Here is an 18,778-nt window from a genome sequence, read left to right on the forward strand (position 1 = left end):
TATGATAAAATAATCTGTTTCAATAGCAAAAATAAGCTGGTTTAAGGGAAAAAAGTCTTAATACTGACATCAGGGATACTACACACAGCAGTCACTGGATACCCCAAGTCTAATGGAGTCCTTTTTCTTTTCCATTGTTTTTAAGACAGGGTTTCTCTTGTAGCCTTGGCTATCCTGGAACTTGCTCTGTAGACCAGACTGACCTTGAACCCATAGATATCAGCCAGACCTGACCTCCGGAGTTCTGGGACTAAAGGTGTGTCACCACCACCCAGCTTAATCCGATGCTCCACATTTATCACACAAAGGCAAAGGCTGCTAAGACTCCAGCATGTTGGTCTTTCTGTGCGTTTCTGCAACAATGAAATCATACTACATACACAGTTCCCTAGTTTTTACTAATTATTTGTTAGATACAACATCTAGCACAGAAAAAAATTTAAAGTTTCTAGTGAGTCCTACTCAACTCTAGTAGAGTATCCAGGACACCTTCCCACAGCAGGCTTCCCTCCAATACAACAGGGGTGGAACTGGCTACTTTCCCCTAAGTCACTGTACATGTATGTACATATATGTGCATTACACAGGCCATCAGGCTAGAACAGACTACAGCTCACCCAAGGTTCTTGATCAAGTCAGACTGCTCTCACACTAAATCATGAAATGTTAAGCTTCTCTAGTTTCAGCTCCCAGATTGTGTATTTGTTCAACTGACTTCTCATCCATCCTCTATCTGCAACAAGCCCATCCCATCGCCTGAAAAAATAAAATACCCTCCCAGCCAACGGAAGAGCATTCCTAGACATGTCCCTGACAGCAAGGGAGGCCTGGTTTTGATCTTGTAAGAAAACTAGCCTCCAACTTACTTAGCCCAAGCTGTTCTTGAGCTCTTGATCCTGCCTCCACCTACCAAATTCTGAGTTTGTAGGCATGCACCACACCTAGATTCTGTATCAAAGGCCAAGATGGATTACTGTGAAACCTAACTTTGGACTGGGGATCTCTTGGCCCACCAGCCATGTTCATCCTCTTTCAAAAACTAATTTAGCTGGCTAAAACCCAACCTGCTCATACAAGAGAAGGCTGAGGTTAAGAGCTGCTCTTCCAGAAATCCAAAGCTCAATCCCCATCCACCCTTGTGGTAGCTCACAACCATCTATAGTGCAATCTCCTGGCATGTAGGTGTACATGCAAACCAACCTTACTTTTCCAGCCACAGCAGACTGCCAATCTGCTCCCATCAGATGCACTCAATATTGCTCACTCCCTGCTTGGACCAAACCCCACACTTGTTGGTTCATGTAGCCCAGGCTGACCAGGACTTCTGAAGGTATAATCTCCTGCCTCCACCACAAATGCTAGGATTAGTGGCACACATCACTTAGATCTCCACCCTCAGCCGGCTTTGCTAAACTTCCAAGTAACCTAAGTCTTTTCCTTCAAGTATATTCACTCAGAGAGCTGAGAACACAAGGCACCCGTGCCGCCCAACATCACTTCTAATTGTCTTGGTTCCATTTCCTCTTGCCTCAAATTCATTTTTGCCTCAGCCTCTTACTCTGAAGCTGGGTTAGAGCGCAATAAACCCAGCCCTACACTTCCAACAGACATAAAGAGTAAGGCTTCCTGAATCCAACCAGATCTTTCCTCCCTTTTTCTAAAAAAAAAACAAAAAAAAACCCCAAAAAAAACCAAAACAACAACAAAGAAACACACACAGAGGAATTAAAGTCTTCACTTTTTTATTCTTTGTGCACAAAGACTAGCATGATCCGGTTTCACTGGGTAGGCAGTCAGTCGAATAATCCATTCAAGGTGGCTTAGTCCAACTGCAAAAGAAAGCACACAGGCAAACTCATTACTTAAAGAGTGTGATTCTGGAATTTTAACTGGTTCCCTCTAAGAATTATTTCCCAATATAATACCACACAAAATGATGTTAACCATGTCATGTATTCTGTAGAGTTACCAAGTACAAGTTTTTACAGTTCATCTTAACTGGAAAAAAACTTGGGACTACAGGGAGGAACCATTCTCCAACCTTGACACACTGAAAATGAATCATTCAAATCTTCAAACTTTAGCACTAGGCTTACAGCGGTTATTTCGATCAATGATGGAAGTCTGAGCTTAAAAATCTGCTACACCTCAGAGAGCAGTGTAAAAATAACATGTAGGTCCACTAAACACAAGCTTATTTTAAATTGGTCCTGCATCTGGGTGTGATGTACACCTTTAATCCCAGAAAATTTAGGACAGCCTGGGATACATAAAAGCCCCGTTTAAAAAAAACAAAAACAGTGCTCACTTCGACAGCACATATAAACAAAAAACTGGTAAATAAAAAGCAGGCGAATTTTATTTAAAAGTGAGTTCTGAAGAATTAATAAGACTTGAAACTTCAAGCAGGGTTATTAAGTGTTTACAGGGTCTGAAACCTAAGGCTCTTCCCAGTATGAGCTCTTCCCGGCCAGAAATTTAAGACAGGTACTCGGTTAGAAAAGATTCAGCTCCTGTGTAGAAACTGTTCTATATCCTACAAGTTAGAACAATTTCAACAATCTGACACCTAAGTTTGGGATGGCATTAAATCCTTCACCCTTCCCTTCTGGAACTGTTTAAACCGTCCTCTGTGTGGACTCGCTCTTCTCGCTCCCGCCCGCGCGTACCTTGATGAAGCCTATGTCCTTCGCGTACTGCCGGAAGCACTGACGGCACATGTTCAGTCCGTATTTACGGATCAGGCCGTGGCGGTTAGAGCAGACGCGGCTGGAAGGAGGAAGAAAAAGGAGATGGCGTTGATGCATAAGGTCACAGCACTTCTCAACTCGCACCACCGCCCGCAGCAGGGCCCGCTCGGCCTAGCACAAGCCCGTAATGGCGACGGCGGCTCCGAGCGCCCTGCGCGCCCCTCGCGGACCTTGAGTTTCGAGTACCCCGCCACCAACAGTGGCCCTTCCCACTAACCGCGATCTCCATAACCGGCTTCTTACCAAGAGCGAGAGCCCTGGCCGAACTTCCGCGGGTGACTCCAGTAGAGCTGCTGGTGACCCATCTTGCCTTCAGACGCGCAACGAGGAAAAAGGAACGAGCAGGCTGACGCGTGCGCTCTTCAAAGTTTTTGGAGCCACGCTTTACCCAGAATACAACGCTGAAACGTGACGTGTGCGTAGTGCGACAACATTGGTCCGTGTGCTTTGAGTGACATTTCTAAGGCTGGCCGGGCGGGCACAGTAGGTGACGTCACGGGCCGCCGAAGCTCTAGTATCTCCCCGCCGCCCTCGCCGACCGCCGGGCGCGGTGGCGCACGCCTGTAGTCCCAGCTACTCGGGAGGCTGAGACAGGAGGATCGCTTGAGTCCAGGAGTTCTGGGCTGTAGTGCGCTATGCCGATCGGGTGTCCGCACTAAGTTCGGCATCAATATGGTGACCTCCCGGGAGCGGGGGACCACCAGGTTGCCTAAGGAGGGGTGAACCGGCCCAGGTCGGAAACGGAGCAGGTCAAAACTCCCGTGCTGATCAGTAGTGGGATCGCGCCTGTGAATAGCCACTGCACTCCAGCCTGGGCAACATAGCGAGACCCCGTCTCTTTTGGACACTTACGTTATTAATTCTATCTATTCTTATTTTTCCTTTTAATTCACCCTTTTCGCATACAAGACAGTCCAACCGTAATCTTTTACCTTTTCTTTTAACCCAAACGCTCACTTAGAAATACGATTTTTACCTTCGCTCGGTACTGACACCTACTGGTGTGAAATTATAGGACAACTTAAATCAAGTGCAATGAGTAGTCATCAACGATAGGGGTTTCTTTTCCTCTTGTTTATAACAGGTTTTTAATCTTTTAACCTGATACTTTCCTCTCCATCCTTCCATGGGGTGGGGAATAAGATCTTAAGTATATGTGAGTACTCGGTAATATATTAGATACCTAAATGTAGTTGGTTAAATTTATTTTTTATTTGTTTTTGTAACAGTCTTTCTGTATAGGCAAGACAGGCCCAGAACTCGGTATTTTGCCCATAATTGTCTGACTCTCCCTGTTCTAATGCTTCGTCGTCCAGGACTGGCCTAGCTTGTGTCATCAAGAGCAGTTCAGGTGGTTGAATCTGAGGAAAAGAACGTGAAATAAAGGTTGCTTTCATTAGCTAATTTGATAACAGAGCAACTAACAACAAATTTCACAATGCAAGTTTCTAACAAAAAATAAAAGCTAGACGTTATGCTTCCACAAAAGTAACCTAAAACTGCACAAAGCCCTACCCCATGAAATGAAAATTTTAGCTAGATATAGGATGTAGCACAGAATACAACAATTAAGAAAAAAAGGCCCTTTGCAGACGACCTCTAATGAGAACTTATGGGAAAAGTATGCTACTTTGGGATTTTGGTAGACAGCCCTTAACCATTATTTTATAATGAAAGAGTCACATATTTAAAGACCAGATGTAATTTAATTTCTGTTGTCAAATTCTTTGAATCTAGTGTTTTACACAAACACACACAGAAGCACACACAAACACACGGGATTCTCAACCCTTCCAATTACAGTTCTATTTGTTGTTGTTGTTGTTGAGCCTACTTTCTTGTCCTAGCCCAATGTCAAATATTCTTGCTGAGATCCTTGAAGCGACACCAAGAGCTCACCACACATACACATTTAAATAAACAAATACAACTTGCTGGATCCACTTATGGTTGCCTATATGTGCATGTTTTCAGGGCAGGCCACTTAAGGACCATTTAGAGGCTCAGGCCTGAGGAAGGCTCTCTCAACAGTCTTTCATTTCCTCTAGCAGTGCCGTTGTGAGATTTCTGCCATTCCCAGTGGCACTTCAACTGCTCTTGCTATTGTTTAGATGCACAGGGTTTCTGTTTCACTGGTGGGGGTTTTCCTGGAAGCAGATGTATTTGTCCTCCGGCCCTTACAATCTGAGATGCTCCCAGAGCCTGGGGTGTGGGGGTTGTGTTGAGGTTGTGCTGAAATGTGTTGGTTGGGGCTGGACATGCATTCCCACAGCATGTTGATCTCTTCCTTTTGTCCAGCTTTGGCTTTCTGTAACAGTCCATCGGCTGCCTAGAGGAGCAGCTCTGGTGGAGGGTGGTAGTTAAGCTTGTCTTTGGTATGCAGCCAAGCATTTGGAATGAAGTTAGGAATGATACTAGTTTAGGAAGGTGGTGGTAGTTGGTTCTGCTCTAATACCCAGGACCTCACTAGCCAAGGGTAATTAATTGGCTAAGTTTCCAGCAATAGGCAGGATTTCCCCTATGGGCCTCATGTCTAATTAGACAGCTGTTCATTATCCCCAAGATATAAGTGTCACTATTTACTTTTTGAGATATCTTGCTAGCCATGTGGAAATTTTTAAGTTTATGTAATTTTTTTTCTATTTCTTAAATTACTGCTTTAAGGTTTGTGTGTTGTGTTTGTGTGCATGTGTGTGAGGGAGAATCCTTAGGAAAGTAATAGATTCACTAGAGACATGGCTTAATGGTAGATTACTTGTCCAGCTGCCCCAAATACCTAGATGAAATTCCCAATTCCTTTCACTGTTTTTTCTTTTGGTGGTAGTTGTTGTTATTTAAAAGAAAATATTTCCCAGTGATGCTTTTATCTTTTCACGTTTGATTCTAAAACTTGAATCCATTTAAAGCTTACTTTTCTGCCCTGCCTCCAAGGTAGAGGGAGAATGAATCAGAATAGAGACCAAATGGCTATCTACTTACTCAAGGAATATGGGTTTAAGATGATTGCTTCTCAGCCTTCTGACTAAGATTAAGTGTGGATTTAAGATGAGCCTGCTCTGTTTGTTAAACAAATAGCATGCATTCCTATAATTTAAGTAACCTATCTACATGTGCTGTTGATTTACCCTTTTGCAAATATGCTTTCCTATGTCTTGTAGATAACACTAATAACTCAGAACCCAGGAAGCGTGTGGTCTAGAGGTTAAGACAAGCATAAATAACCACAGCTCGGTATATTAGCGCTTAAGAAGCTCGTGTTCCAAGAGAAAGGACTGCCCCATGGAACACATAGTTGAAAATAAAGATAAACACAATTTATTTCAAGAGAGAGAGCACTCCCGAGAATGGGAGTGTGTATCAGGTCTTTTGCTTTGCTACTTTGAGGGTTCTTCTTTTTCCCACCCTTTATCTCCTGGCTTTCACTCCCTATCACTAGATAGGAGAGAAAGAAGGAGGAAGGAGAGGGAAGGTGGAAGGAAGAGAGAAGGAGGGAGAGAGACACACAGAGAGCTCTGAATCTAATTTCTTTCTTGTTTCTTATTTGAGCACCACTACTAACAAACTACAACCAACACCCCCTGAATGACCAACAACCACCCACCCCGCCTCTCGGGGCTCTAGCATTTACATACGCTCTGAAAAGTTCCCAGAATTCCAAATGTTACATAATCACAGAAACTATCCATAGCTGGTGAAACCATGGCTCTTCGAGATAATCGGGAACAGCCCCATATCCCTACACCTAGAATTAAAATGAAAAAATATTCTTATACTATTTGTGTGGGGAAAGGGATGGTGTATTTAGGTACACAGCGTTCTACCTGCGTGTATGCCTGCAGCCTAGAAGAGGACACCAGGTCTCATTACAGGTGGTTATGAGCCACCATGTGGGTGCTGAGAATTAGACCTCTGGCAGAGCAGCCAGTGCTCTTTAACCTCTGAGCCATTTCTCCAGCCCTAATTTTGTGTTTTTTTTTTTAAAGGCACACGAGGTTCCCTGGGCCTTTTACATAGCCAAGGGTCTCTCCGAAATTTTTACCACAGGGCTTTTCCAGCACTTGTTCTGTTAGGTCCATGAAGCCCAGAAGGCCTTCCGGTCTTTTTCAGCCAACTGGGCATGCTCCATTTGTTACACGAAGCTCCAGCGGGCAAGAGCTGCCGATCTCTGCCTGACCACAGTGTAGTAGTCAGGTGTCAATTTATTATCTTTGCCTAGCTCCTGAATTTGTGTGGTTTTGAGAACATGAAACCAATTCGTACACAATTCAGCATGCTGTATGTAATCAGGGATGTTCGTTTAAGGCTAAATCGTAATTTTGCCACGGTTAAATTGAAAATTGGTATTTCTGAACATCATTTCACGATTTAAAATGTGCAACTTAAATGAACTGTTTTACTACAAGGCCACCACCAGGATAAGGCAAAAGGGGTTTCTAATGCACCACTTCACTTAGAGAGTAAGTGTGTCCCTAGCCCGAGCTCAGTAAATAAATAAACAAACAAATAAATAAATGTGTCGCTGAGCAATTTTGCAGCTTTTACTTGATACCCAAGACACTGAAGGTAAGACAGCCCGATTTGTGCAGTGCTTCTTAAAATTAATTTTTTCACTTACTCGCTTTACATCCCGCTCACCCCCTTCCACAGTCCTCTCAACCCCCCCCCCCCCCCGCTCTCCTACTCTGAGAGGACAGGTCGGGGGGGGGGGGGCTGGGTATCTCCCACCCCACGGGCTAGGTAAATAAAAGAAATGAGGAGTGAACGTGAGTCTCGACCGTCTTTCCAAGGCCGACTATGGCTGCAAAGTAAAGCTTGCTCAACAGGAATGGCCTCGCCCCGTACTGTCACTTAAAGCTCCGCTCTGACTTGCAATGGTGCCTGGGGAGAGTACTTCCTCGCAGGCGTCTGTCTCTATAGACAAGGGGACAGTTGACTTGCAGGTATCCCTATCCCGGGTCGGCTAGTCCAAACAACGCCGGAACCCTGGGACCTGCAGCGCAACCGCACCCACCACGACCGCAGCTAAGAGCCTGGTGCCCTCAGCGGTCGCCTGTCCAAAGACAGAAGGAGGGTCCTCCGTGCGCTCCGAGCACGCAGAGGTTTGGTCACTAAACGTTCAATAATGCTAAAATATTGGAACTCCACCATCCTACGGGGAATTTGGAGTAGAACTTTGAGAAGCCATAAAGCCAGTGAGTTCAGGCGCGCCTCGGACAGCTCCAATGCGAGGACCCCGGGGGCCCTGACGGGCAGGAAGCGCCAAGTTTTAAAGCCTGACGGGCGGAGAGGCCAGCTACCTGCAGGATGAGGCTGCCCTGCGAAGTTGAGGTCCGTAGCTGTCATTTGCCAACTTTAGGGCTCAAGAGCCGAGGCAAGGGCGTGCGAGCGGTGGTGAGCCTCTGCCAGTCCCCGGGCAAGAATGAGCTGCAGCCTGGGGCAAGGACAGAGCCCGGCGGCCACGCCTGCCTGCTGGTCTCCACCATGAAGGACAAGCAAGGAACCCGCTACCAGGTAGGTACCCGTCCGCGGCGCCTTGATCACCCACACACTCCTTAATTCAGCTACTGGCTTCTGGGGGCGTGAGATGGTAGATTGCTATCCCGCCCGTGTACAAACCTCTGACACTGCCGCAGAGGAGCTCTATGAGGCTCTTGGTTAAATCTCCAGCACATAGAAAGTGCATGTAACAATGAATACTATCCAAACTAGTTTGGGCTAAATCTTGACATTGTTGTTAAAGAGGTTTGCCACATATATCCCGTACGTTGTTTGGAAAATGCTTGACCCGACTTAGGTCCAGAGATTGTTTGTGCCTGTAATACTGGTGGCAAACTCGAGTCTAGTCTATCCGTAACTGAACCCGAAGTTTGAAAGCAAAATTTATAAAATCCGTTTTCCTCCATTACCACGTACTGCTTTTTTGGCCAAAACAAGATGTCTTTGTGTCTACTATGAATGGAGATGAGGAAATGATTCATCCCCCTGAATCGTTTTTTTTAGCGAATTTTATGTTTTCTAGGATTCTTTCCCTTTTATGTAATTCACAACGAATATTTACTTGAGGGAAGAAAGTATTGTCTTATGCAAATTACTTATTTTTATTCATTCATTTAATTTTTGAGTGCTGGGGATTGAACCCCCAGGACCTTGTGCATGTTAGAGAGTAGTGGTAAGGAGGACCTCCCTCAGACTGTCAACTCAATACCTGTTGTCAGCATGCCATTCTTACTAAACACTGCTCCACATTCTCATTGTGGTGCCTGGTACATAACAGCCTCTCCGTAAAGAGTTGTTGAAGTCTAAAGCAAGCACATCTGTTACGAAAAGTTTTGAGCATCAGTTATGTCTGTCGTCGATCTAGTTCAGAGGTTACCATAGTAACAAGACAAGCTTTCTGCTCTCATGGAGCTTGCATATAATCTAGCAGAAGGCTTACTCACTTGGACCAGGGACTGCGACTCTGAAGGTGAGAACTACTGCTGGCTCTTGTGACCATAGCCATGTAGTTAGGTTGGAAGAGAGGGAAACATTCTCTAGAAATGAAGGAAGTCACTCAGCAGTAATGCCCAGTGTCAGCTGGCTGTGAGCTGTAATATTCAGCTGCTTAAAAAAAAACAAGAATTCCTTAAAACACTTAGACATGGAACTAAAAACTGAACTAAAACCTGGAAGACGACTGGCGCATTCTTCTGTCAGTATTATTGGGTAGTAATTCTCCTTTTGTGTCCCCCAATCCCTTCTCTTTTCACTTTTCATTAGCTAAGAGAGAACATTGAGCAGCTCTTCACCAAATTTGTGCATGAGGGGAAAGCCACTGTCCGGTTAAAGAAGCCTCCTGTGGACATCTGTCTGAGTAAGGTAGGACATTGGAAATAGTAGCAGAAATATGCAAACCAGGCGCAGTACCAAATGCTGTGATCCCAGCACTCCAAAAGCAAAGGCAGGATTTTTTGTAAGCCCAAGACTGGTGTAATGTACATGTCAAGTTCTTGGCCATTCAGGGATACACAGGAAGACTGTATCCAGAAACAGAGATTGTTTGGCTGTTAAAACATCTTGATAACCTGTACCACTCTGGTCCCAGCAGGCTACATGAGTGCACTTGCCCAGGAGCTATCTAGACTCAAGAATGGAAGACATGCACACATACACACCAGTTAATTTTTAAATGCCTTGGCTACCTCAAAGGTTGGGCACTCCTAAACGTTCCCCTGCTACCCTAGGCCCAATCAGAAAAACCCACCTCCCAGATTCTCACATGACTGGTTGGCTTTCTCTCCTGTAGCTCCTGCATCCCATGGCGGTTCTCTGTCTCCTTTTCCCAGTTCTCAGCTCTTGCTACTCTAAGGGTCCTGGCCTGTCTCCCTTTGCCCAGCCATTGACTGTTGGCATCTTTATTAATCAATCAAAAGCCAACTGGGGACAAGGATCTTCAGCATTTGGACAGTTGAATCAAAGCATTAGAACCAATCCCCAATACCTCACCTTTTCTGTGCAAATAAAAAAAGTTCTCTTGCACAGGCATAAATTGAGCATACCCATACAATTATGTAAATTAACATCCAGTCCATCGTATTTGTCAAGTAGATAAAGTACTCCACCTAAACTCCTAACTAAAGAACTTAAAATTCTATACCTGAATTATGTTGATTTCAGCCAGTACCACCATCTGAAAACCATGCTTTCAACTCTATGTCATATCTCTTAATGCTAAACAACTTAAGTTTGCTTATAAGACTATAAATAGTCTTCAACCCAGTTAGAAATCCAAGAACAAATTAAATATTACCTGAATATATTAGGAAGCATAAAAACATAGCTTCCAAAACTTAAACAAATTATAGAGACTGCTGATTACCTGGTCAGTCGCCTAATTTCTTATAATGTTGGAGCATCTGTCTTCAGCCTTTTGGTCCAGAGCCATCTGGCAGACCCTGAACTGAGACCTGCAGTTAGAGACAGATTCTTGCAGGTGTCTGTTTTGTTCAAGATAGGCTCTGAGACCATACTAACTTAAAACTGACAGCAATCCTGCCTCAACTTCTCTAGTGCTGGGAAGACAGACAGGCCTGAGCCACCACATGTACCTTTCCAGTATCTGGCTTTTGTTATTATTCTTTTTTCTTTTTCTTTTATTTTATTTTCTTTTAACTTTATTTTAAATTTTGTTGTTATTATTAATAATGCATATTTTTATGTGTGTCTTGGTCACTGTTCTATTTGTGTTAAAAGATACCATGATTGAGGCAACTTTTATAAAAGAAGCATTTAGTTGGAGGCTCCCTTACAGTTTCAGAGGATAGTCCATTATCATGGTAGCAAGGAGAATGGCAGCAAGGACCTGTGTTGGTACAGTATCTGAGACTTTACCTCTGATCTGTAGGCAGAGAAAAACAGACAGTTGTCAGCAGCCTAAGATGGGTGCTGGGACCTGACCCTGGGTTGTTGGCAAGAATAACAAGTGTTCTTAATTGTTGACCTGCATACCAGTTCCACCCTAACCTTATTCTGTGTGTGTGCGTGCGTTCGTGCGTGCGTGCGTGCGTGCGTGCGTGCGTGCATGCACGTGTGTCTGTACATGGGTGGAGGTCTGAGGGAAATCTGCAGATTTGGTTCTCTTCTTCCTCTCTGTAGGTTTTAGGGATTAAACTCAGGCTGCCATGTTTAACAATAAACACCTTTACCCACCAGCCCTCTCACTACCCCCCAAGTCTTTCAAAGTTAAAATTTAGACCAAACACTAAAATATTTTTATAAGTCCATTTCAAAACTGATTAGATAACCTATTTATGAAGCTATAGGGCTTTAAGGAAAGAAGTAGCAAGCATCAAGTATTTAAAATGGGACTTATAATTGTATAACTTGTTTTTATTTATTCAGGCCAATCCTGGCAATTTAAAGACATTCCTTTCAGCTATGAGACTGGCTCATAAAGGCTGTGACGTCAACACACCACTTTCAACACTAAAACCAGTGAAGACTTCAGAATTTGAAAATTTTAAAACCAAAATGGTTATCACATCCAAAAGGGATTATCCTCTAAGCAAAAACTTTCCATATTCTCTGGAACATCTTCAGGCTTCTCACTGTGGGCTTGCCCGAATTGATATGCGTATGCTGTGCTTAAAAAATCTTACCAAGTTAGACCTGAGCCACAACTGTATAAAAAAGCTTCCAGCCACAATTGGAGACCTCACCCACCTTCAAGAGTTTAACCTTAATGACAATCAGCTGGAGTCATTTAGTGTGTCGTTGTGTGAATCCACACTCCAGAAGTCACTTCAGAGTCTGGATCTCAGCAAGAACAGAATTAAAGCACTCCCTGTGCAGTTTTGTCAATTCCGGGGACTTACCAACTTAAACCTTAGCGATAATCAGCTGATTCACCTTCCTTTCAAGATAGGACAACTAACAAACCTTCGTTTTCTATCAGCAGCTCGAAACAAACTTAGAAATCTACCTTGTGAGTTTAAAATGTTATCCCTGGAGTACTTGGACCTTTTTGGGAATACTTTTGAGAAACCAGAAGACCTTCCAATTATAAAGCTTCAAGTACCATTAACTTTACTAGAATCTTGTATACGAGCCGTGCTATCCTATAGGTAAGACTTCAGTCATGAAATATGGAATTTGAATAGCATCCTAATATTCTGGTGAAACTCGAAGTAATAGTCTTTTTTGGCATTTAATTTTTTAGGTATTTGGTAAAAACAGGGAGTAGTGGGGGCATTTACAATACCACAGCATTTGGACAAGGTCAGAGGACAACTTGTGGGAGTAGGTTCTTTACTTCCACTATGTTGGTTCCAGGGATCAAACTCAGGTCATCAGGCTTGGCCACAGCACCTTTACCCAGTGAGCCATCTCACCTAGCCCAACAGTCAATCTTAATAACTCCTAATGTGCATAGCCTGACCCTTGCTACAGGGACTTTTAAGAATGGGGACATGGCTGGGTGGTGGTAACATATACCTTTATCCCAGCACTTTGGAGGCAGAGGCAGATAGATCTCTTGAGTTCAAACGTAGCCTGGTCTGCAGATCTAGTTCCAGGACAGCCAAGGCTACATAAAAAGATCCAGTTCTGGGAGAAAAAAAAAAAGACTGGGATCAACTGTTTTTAATTAGATCTCTGTGTGATCCTAATGCACAGAGAAGTTTGATTCCAGTCTGGCACAATGCTGAAGTGTGGTCTGTCAAGCCAGACTGGCTTTACCCATTTATATGACTTTAGCATGTTAGTTAACCTCTTAATCTCATCAGAAATTGGGATAATACTTTTACAGAATTTTGAGGCTAAATGAGCTAATATTATACCAAAACATTTTGCACATGAAGGACTTTGTAACTGCTGGTTCTGTTGCTCTTAGCTCTGAACAGTTTGTGAGAGTGAACTACATTGCCTTGGTTTTGTTTATTTGCTAGGTTTTTGCATTTGTGTTTGTTTGTTGTTTAAGTTTATTTCATATAGATATGGAAGCTAGTAAGTGAGCTGGCCTATTAGCATCAACTGTCAACTCGACAGTCTAGAATTGCCTGAGAAGTGTCAGTTGAGTAATTGTTTTATCAGGTTGGTCTGTGGCACTGTCTGTGAAGGGATGTCTTGATTAGCAGTTGACGCTGGAGGGCCCAACCCAATGTGGGTTCTCCTGTCTCAGTGCAGGTAGTCTAGGCTATATAAATAGGCTGGCTGAACATTATTAGCCTGAGCTAGCCTCTGAGTGAGTCAGCACACACTCTGAGTGTGTTCCTCTGTGGTTTCTGCTTCAAGCTCTGGCTTGGGTTCCTACCTGATTTCTTTCCCTTACTGATTTGACTGTGACCCAGAAGTATAACATAAAAGAAACCTTTCTTCCAGAGTTGCTCTTTGACACAGCAATAGAATGGCATTAGGACTATTGAGTACCTACAAAATACTAGAAAGATGTATTTTAAAGAAAAGAGTGTATGTGTATTTATGCTCACTCAAGTATGATTCAAGCATCAAACACCAGCCTCAAGAATCATTCCCTAAGGGCCATCCTTATTTTTTTAGATGGTCTCCTTTTATCCTGAACTCATCAAGTAGACTAGGCTGGCCAACCAGGGAGCCTGGAATCTACCTGTTTCCATCTTTTCCATCTTGAGATTACAAGTGCCACACTGTACTGAGATTGTGTGTGGACCCTGTGGATCAAACTCAGATCCTCGAGCTTACTCTACAAGGACTTTACCTGCTGAGCTTTACCCCCTAGCACCTACCGCAGACAAACTTTACTATGTAGTTCAGGTTGGCCCCAAACTTGCAATCTTCCTGCCTGGGGTTCATCTGCACATTACCATACCCACTTCTTTTTTTTTTAAACTGAAGACTGAACCTTAGGCTAAAAGTACCCTTCCATAAAAGTATCCTCTGCCCAGTCAGGCCTTGAATTTAAGATCTTCTTTATTCTTGTTTCATTATAACTCAGTGTTCTGATTATTTTGGGTTTTGTTTGTTTGTTTTTCCTTTTTTTAAAAGATTTAGCCACCTTATGTATAGGAGTACACTACAACTATCCTCAGACACACCAGAAGAAGGCATCAGATCCCATGACAGATGGCCATGAGCCATCATGTAGTTGCCAGGAATTGAACTCAGGACCTCTGGAAGAACAGACAGTGCCCGTAACCACTGAGCCATCTCTCTAGCCCCTGTTTTGTTTTTTAAGAAAGGGTTTCTCTGTGTAGCACTGGCTAACCTGGAACTGAATTTGTAGACAAGGCTGACCTCAGCCCACGTAGATCTGCCTGCCTCTGTCTCCCAAGTGCTGGGACTAAGGCTGTGCACCACCACACCCAACTTCAATATTCTAATTCTTGTCCAAATATATGGAATTAAAAATCTTATAACAAGGGGCTGGAGAGATGGCTCAGTGGTTAAGAGCACTGACTGCTCTTCCAGAGGTCCTGAGTTCAATTCCCAGCGACCACATGGTGGCTCACAACCTTCTGTAATGGGATCTGATGCCTTCTTCTGGTGTATCTGAAGATAGCAACAGTTTACTCATAAAATAAATAAATACATCTTTATTAAAACAATCTCTTAACAATATATATTTTTCTCCATTAGAATTCCATATGGCCCTGATATAATTCCTTACCATCTTTGCCATGATTTGGATACTGCCAAAACCTGTGTCTGTGGAAGATTCTGCGTACAATCTTTCATTCAAGGAACGACTACAATGAATCTACACACTGTTGCCCACACTGTGGTCTTAGTAGATAATATGGGTAGAACGGACGCTCCTGTCATCTCTTACTTTTGTTCTCTAACCTGTTTTGTAAATTCCTCTAAAATGTTAAAGTAATTAATGTGATAACAGAAAGGTTTTTAGCTGTATATCAGTTGAGTATTTATTTGTGCATTAGCAGTAACAAATTAGAGAAAGGGAAGCTTTTTGTATATTTGCATGGCAAGAAAATGTATATCATGTTAGCATTTTCAGCCATTTAACTCTGGAATTTTAATTTAATTAAAAGTGAATTTAGTTTTGGGAGTGAATCAATCGTTCAGCAGTTAAGAGCATATACCCTCTTTCAGAGGATCCATGTTACACCTCACAACTGTAAGTACTCAAGTGCTACAGAATCCCATGTCCTCTTCTGAAATCCAGGGACACCAGACATGCATGTGGCACACATGCATATTATATATGCAGGCAAAACACTAAATAGATCTTTAAATCTTATTGTGAAGTTAACATATAATTGCAAGGTTAGTTTCTGCCTCAAGAATCTAGGATACACTGTAGTTAGTCTGTTATTCTGTGTGCCCATGTGCATGTGCACCGCATATCCATCATGGTTGGTGGTGCTAGGGATTAAAGCCAGAGCTTTGTGTTTGAGCTACTTTGGGTTTTGTTGTTTTGCTTTTTCGAGAAAGTTTCTCTGTTGACTACCCTGGAACTTGATTTATAGAGATCTACTTTGTGCACCACCACACAGGCCTACATCTTAAATTCTAATGAAGTGAAATCAAATACGTAATCCTAATCACACAGGTGTTAAGAATGTTCTTGGGCTCAGTAGGTAAGGGTCCTTGTTGCAAAGCATGACATGTGTCTTAGTCAGGGTTTCTATTCCTGCACAAACATCATGACCAAGAAGCAAGTTGGGGAGGAAAGGGTTTATTCAGCTTACACTTCCACATTGCAGTTCATCACCAGAGGAAGTCAGGACTGGAACTCAAGCAGGTCAGGAAGCAGGAGCTGATGCAGAGGCCATGGAGGGATGTCACTGGCTTGCTTCCCATGGTTTGCTCAGCCTGCTCTGTTATAGAACACAGGTCTACCAGCCCAGGGATGGCACCACCCACTATGGGCTGGGCCCTCCCCCTTGATCACTAATTGAGAAAATGCCTTACAGCTGGATCTCATGGAGGCATTTCCCCAGCTGAGCCTCCTTTCTCTGTGATAACTCCAGCTTGTGTCAAGTTGACACAAAACCAGCCAGTACAACATGTAAATCATTGGTACTCATGGTAGGAGAGAACAGATTCTTGCAAGTTGCACACAGGCATGCAGAATAACTTAAAACATGTAATATAAGAGCACTGGTTTCACAGAAAAAAGTCAACAATTGAATGCTCTGGATGGTGTCTGCTGTTGAGCATATGTGGGGTACTTGGGGCCTTGTGAACTGTTCTATGGAGTCTAATCATCCTTAGTAAAGTGGAGACTGTTACACGACTGGTGATGGGCTGGTTCATCCATCCCTTCTACAGAAACTCCAGTAAGGCTGCAGGGATGCAGGCTTCTCTGGGCATCAGCTGTCTTCTGAGAAAGATTGGGACGGGGGGGGGGGGGCGAGCATTGTAATTATAGTGATGGCAACATAGCTGAACATTAGAAGAGGCCAGCATGCCAGCATGGATCTGAACCTGCCAGCTGTTCCCATTGTCTCTGAACTGGACAAGAATTCAAGCGAGCTGGGTATAACACACATCTTTAATCCCCAGTACTCAGGAAGAAGAGGTAGGTGGATCTCTGAGGTTGAGGCTAGCCTGTTTTACATAATGAGTTCCAGACCATCCAGAGCTACCCAGGGAGACCCTGTCTCAAAATAGTAGCAGCAGCAACAATTTCAAGCCCAGGACTGGAGAGATGGCTCAGTGGTAAGAATACTTACTCTTCCAGAGGTCCTGAGTTCAATTCCTAGCAACCACATGGTAGCTCTTAACCATCTGTAATGTGGTCTCATGCTGCCTTCTGGTGTGTCTGAAAACAGTTATAATGTACTCTCATACATTAAATAAGTAAACAAGTCTTTAAAAAAAAACCAACAACAAAAAAAAACAAGAGCACTGGTTGCTATTGCAGCAGACCCCCCAATCACGGCAACCACAAGGCAATAACTGTAACTCCAGTCCCAGGGAATCTGAAACCCTCTTCTGAAGTTCTCAGGAATAATACAAACATGGTGCACAGAAATATGTTCAAGTAAACACCCACACTAATGTTTAAATTTTAATGTTATAAAGGCCAAAAAGTTTAGTGGTTAGGAACTAATAGTGCTCTTCCAGAGGACCTGAGTTCAGATGGCAGCACTCTTCTTGGGCAGCTTAAAATGCCTGTAACGAGATCCAATCCCGCTTCTGGTCTCCATTCAAAATTTCTGAAATCTCACAATTCCCACACTTCTTGCCTTAATCCCAGCACTTGGGAGGTAGAGGTTTAAGTTTGAGGCCAGCCTGGTCTATAGAGTTCCAAGGCTACACAGAGAAACCCTGTCTCACAAATAAGCAAGAAAAAAAAAGTAAAAACTAAAAAAATCCACCACTTCTCCCGAGCATTCCAAATTAGGGATACATAATCTATGTGCATAATTACAGATTTAGAATATAGAGTGATTTTAGAGTGTAGTTTCAGAATAGTACGCTTTCCTGACATTCCATATACTCAAGTACTAGGTTAGCTTTTATAAATTTCAGAATGTCCTTTATGTATATATATATATATATATATATATATATATATATTTTTTTTTTTTTTTTTTTTTTTTTTTTTCCTTTTCCACTTTTGAAAGAGAAAGTGGAAACTTAGTTTTACTGATTGGATTCCTTGAGGATCTAGTGGGGAGTATTTGTCACTAAATATTCTATCCCCCCAAACCATGATACATACTTTATTTTGCCACTTGGGAGGCAGAGATAGGCAGATCTCTGAGTTGGAGGCTAGCCTGGTTTACATGAGTTCCAGGTAGGCCAGAGCTAATTGGTTTGGAGGAATGGAGGCTACTGGAGACAACCCTCCCTGTTTAGTATGTTGCTGTTCAGCTTGAAGGGGAAACAGATTTCACCTATATTTTATTAAAATTTTATCATTTGAAATTTTTCGTTTTCTAAAGATTCAAACATTTGTATCAAGCATTAGAACACTTTTTTTTCCCTTGGTTTTTCAGGACAAGTTTCTGTATAGCCTTAGCACTCCTGGAACTTACTCTGTAGACTAGGCTGGCCTTGGATTCCTGCCTTTGCCTCCCAAGTGCTGGTATTAAAGGCTTAAGGTGTACTCCACCACTGGCCAGCAGCAGAGAACTTTTTTCTTTTTTAAAGATTTACACACCAGAAGAGGGCTTCAGATTCCATTACAGGTGGTTGTGAGCCACCATGTGGTTGCTGGGAATTGAACTCAGGACCTCTAGAAGAACAGCCTTAACCACTGAGCCATCTCCCCAGCCCCAGAGAACACTTTTATTAGAACTTTATTCAGAGGGTCAAATATAGTGGCAAACCTTAAAGGAGGCCTGAGGCCAGCCAGTTGTACATACTTCCAAGACTGCCAAAGCTAGAAACCCCATCTCCCAAAAGTTTATTTAATTAGGCAATGATGGTATAGGTCCATAGTAGACTTGCCTAGTATATACAGGACCCTAAATTAATCCCTGGCACCACTACCAATGAAAAAGCTTGTTCTCCTCATTATCTTTAACTCTACTTAAGAGTTGGTTTGAGATAAAACATTGAGTCAGAAGGGATTATATTCAAATGGGTATCTTGTCTAAGTG

The 18,778-nt window shown here is 43.0% G+C and overlaps 2 protein-coding genes across 2 annotated transcripts; one reads left to right on the forward strand and one right to left on the reverse strand.

Annotated features, from left to right (window-relative positions):
* Window positions 1-1,725: 1,725 nt before the first annotated feature.
* Window positions 1,726-3,132, reverse strand: RPS29 (ribosomal protein S29). Its single transcript, XM_080923551.1, has 3 exons — window positions 2,994-3,132; window positions 2,670-2,769; window positions 1,726-1,829 (listed from the first exon to the last, which is right to left on the reverse strand). Exons 1-3 carry the CDS (start codon window positions 3,053-3,055, stop codon window positions 1,821-1,823), a joined length of 171 nt encoding a protein of 56 aa, XP_080779677.1. The 5' UTR covers window positions 3,056-3,132; the 3' UTR covers window positions 1,726-1,820.
* Window positions 3,133-8,054: 4,922 nt separating this feature from the next.
* On the forward strand, window positions 8,055-15,081 carry LRR1 (leucine rich repeat protein 1; the record flags this gene model as incomplete). Its single annotated transcript, XM_080925300.1, has 4 exons — window positions 8,055-8,261; window positions 9,510-9,608; window positions 11,631-12,352; window positions 14,841-15,081. The coding sequence occupies 4 exons, from the start codon at window positions 8,055-8,057 to the stop codon at window positions 15,079-15,081; spliced, it is 1,269 nt and encodes a 422-aa protein (XP_080781426.1).
* Window positions 15,082-18,778: the final 3,697 nt, after the last annotated feature.

The sequence above is a fragment of the Micromys minutus genome (assembly GCF_963924665.1).
Source record: "Micromys minutus genome assembly, chromosome: 1".
NCBI classification, from domain to species: domain Eukaryota; kingdom Metazoa; phylum Chordata; class Mammalia; order Rodentia; family Muridae; genus Micromys; species Micromys minutus.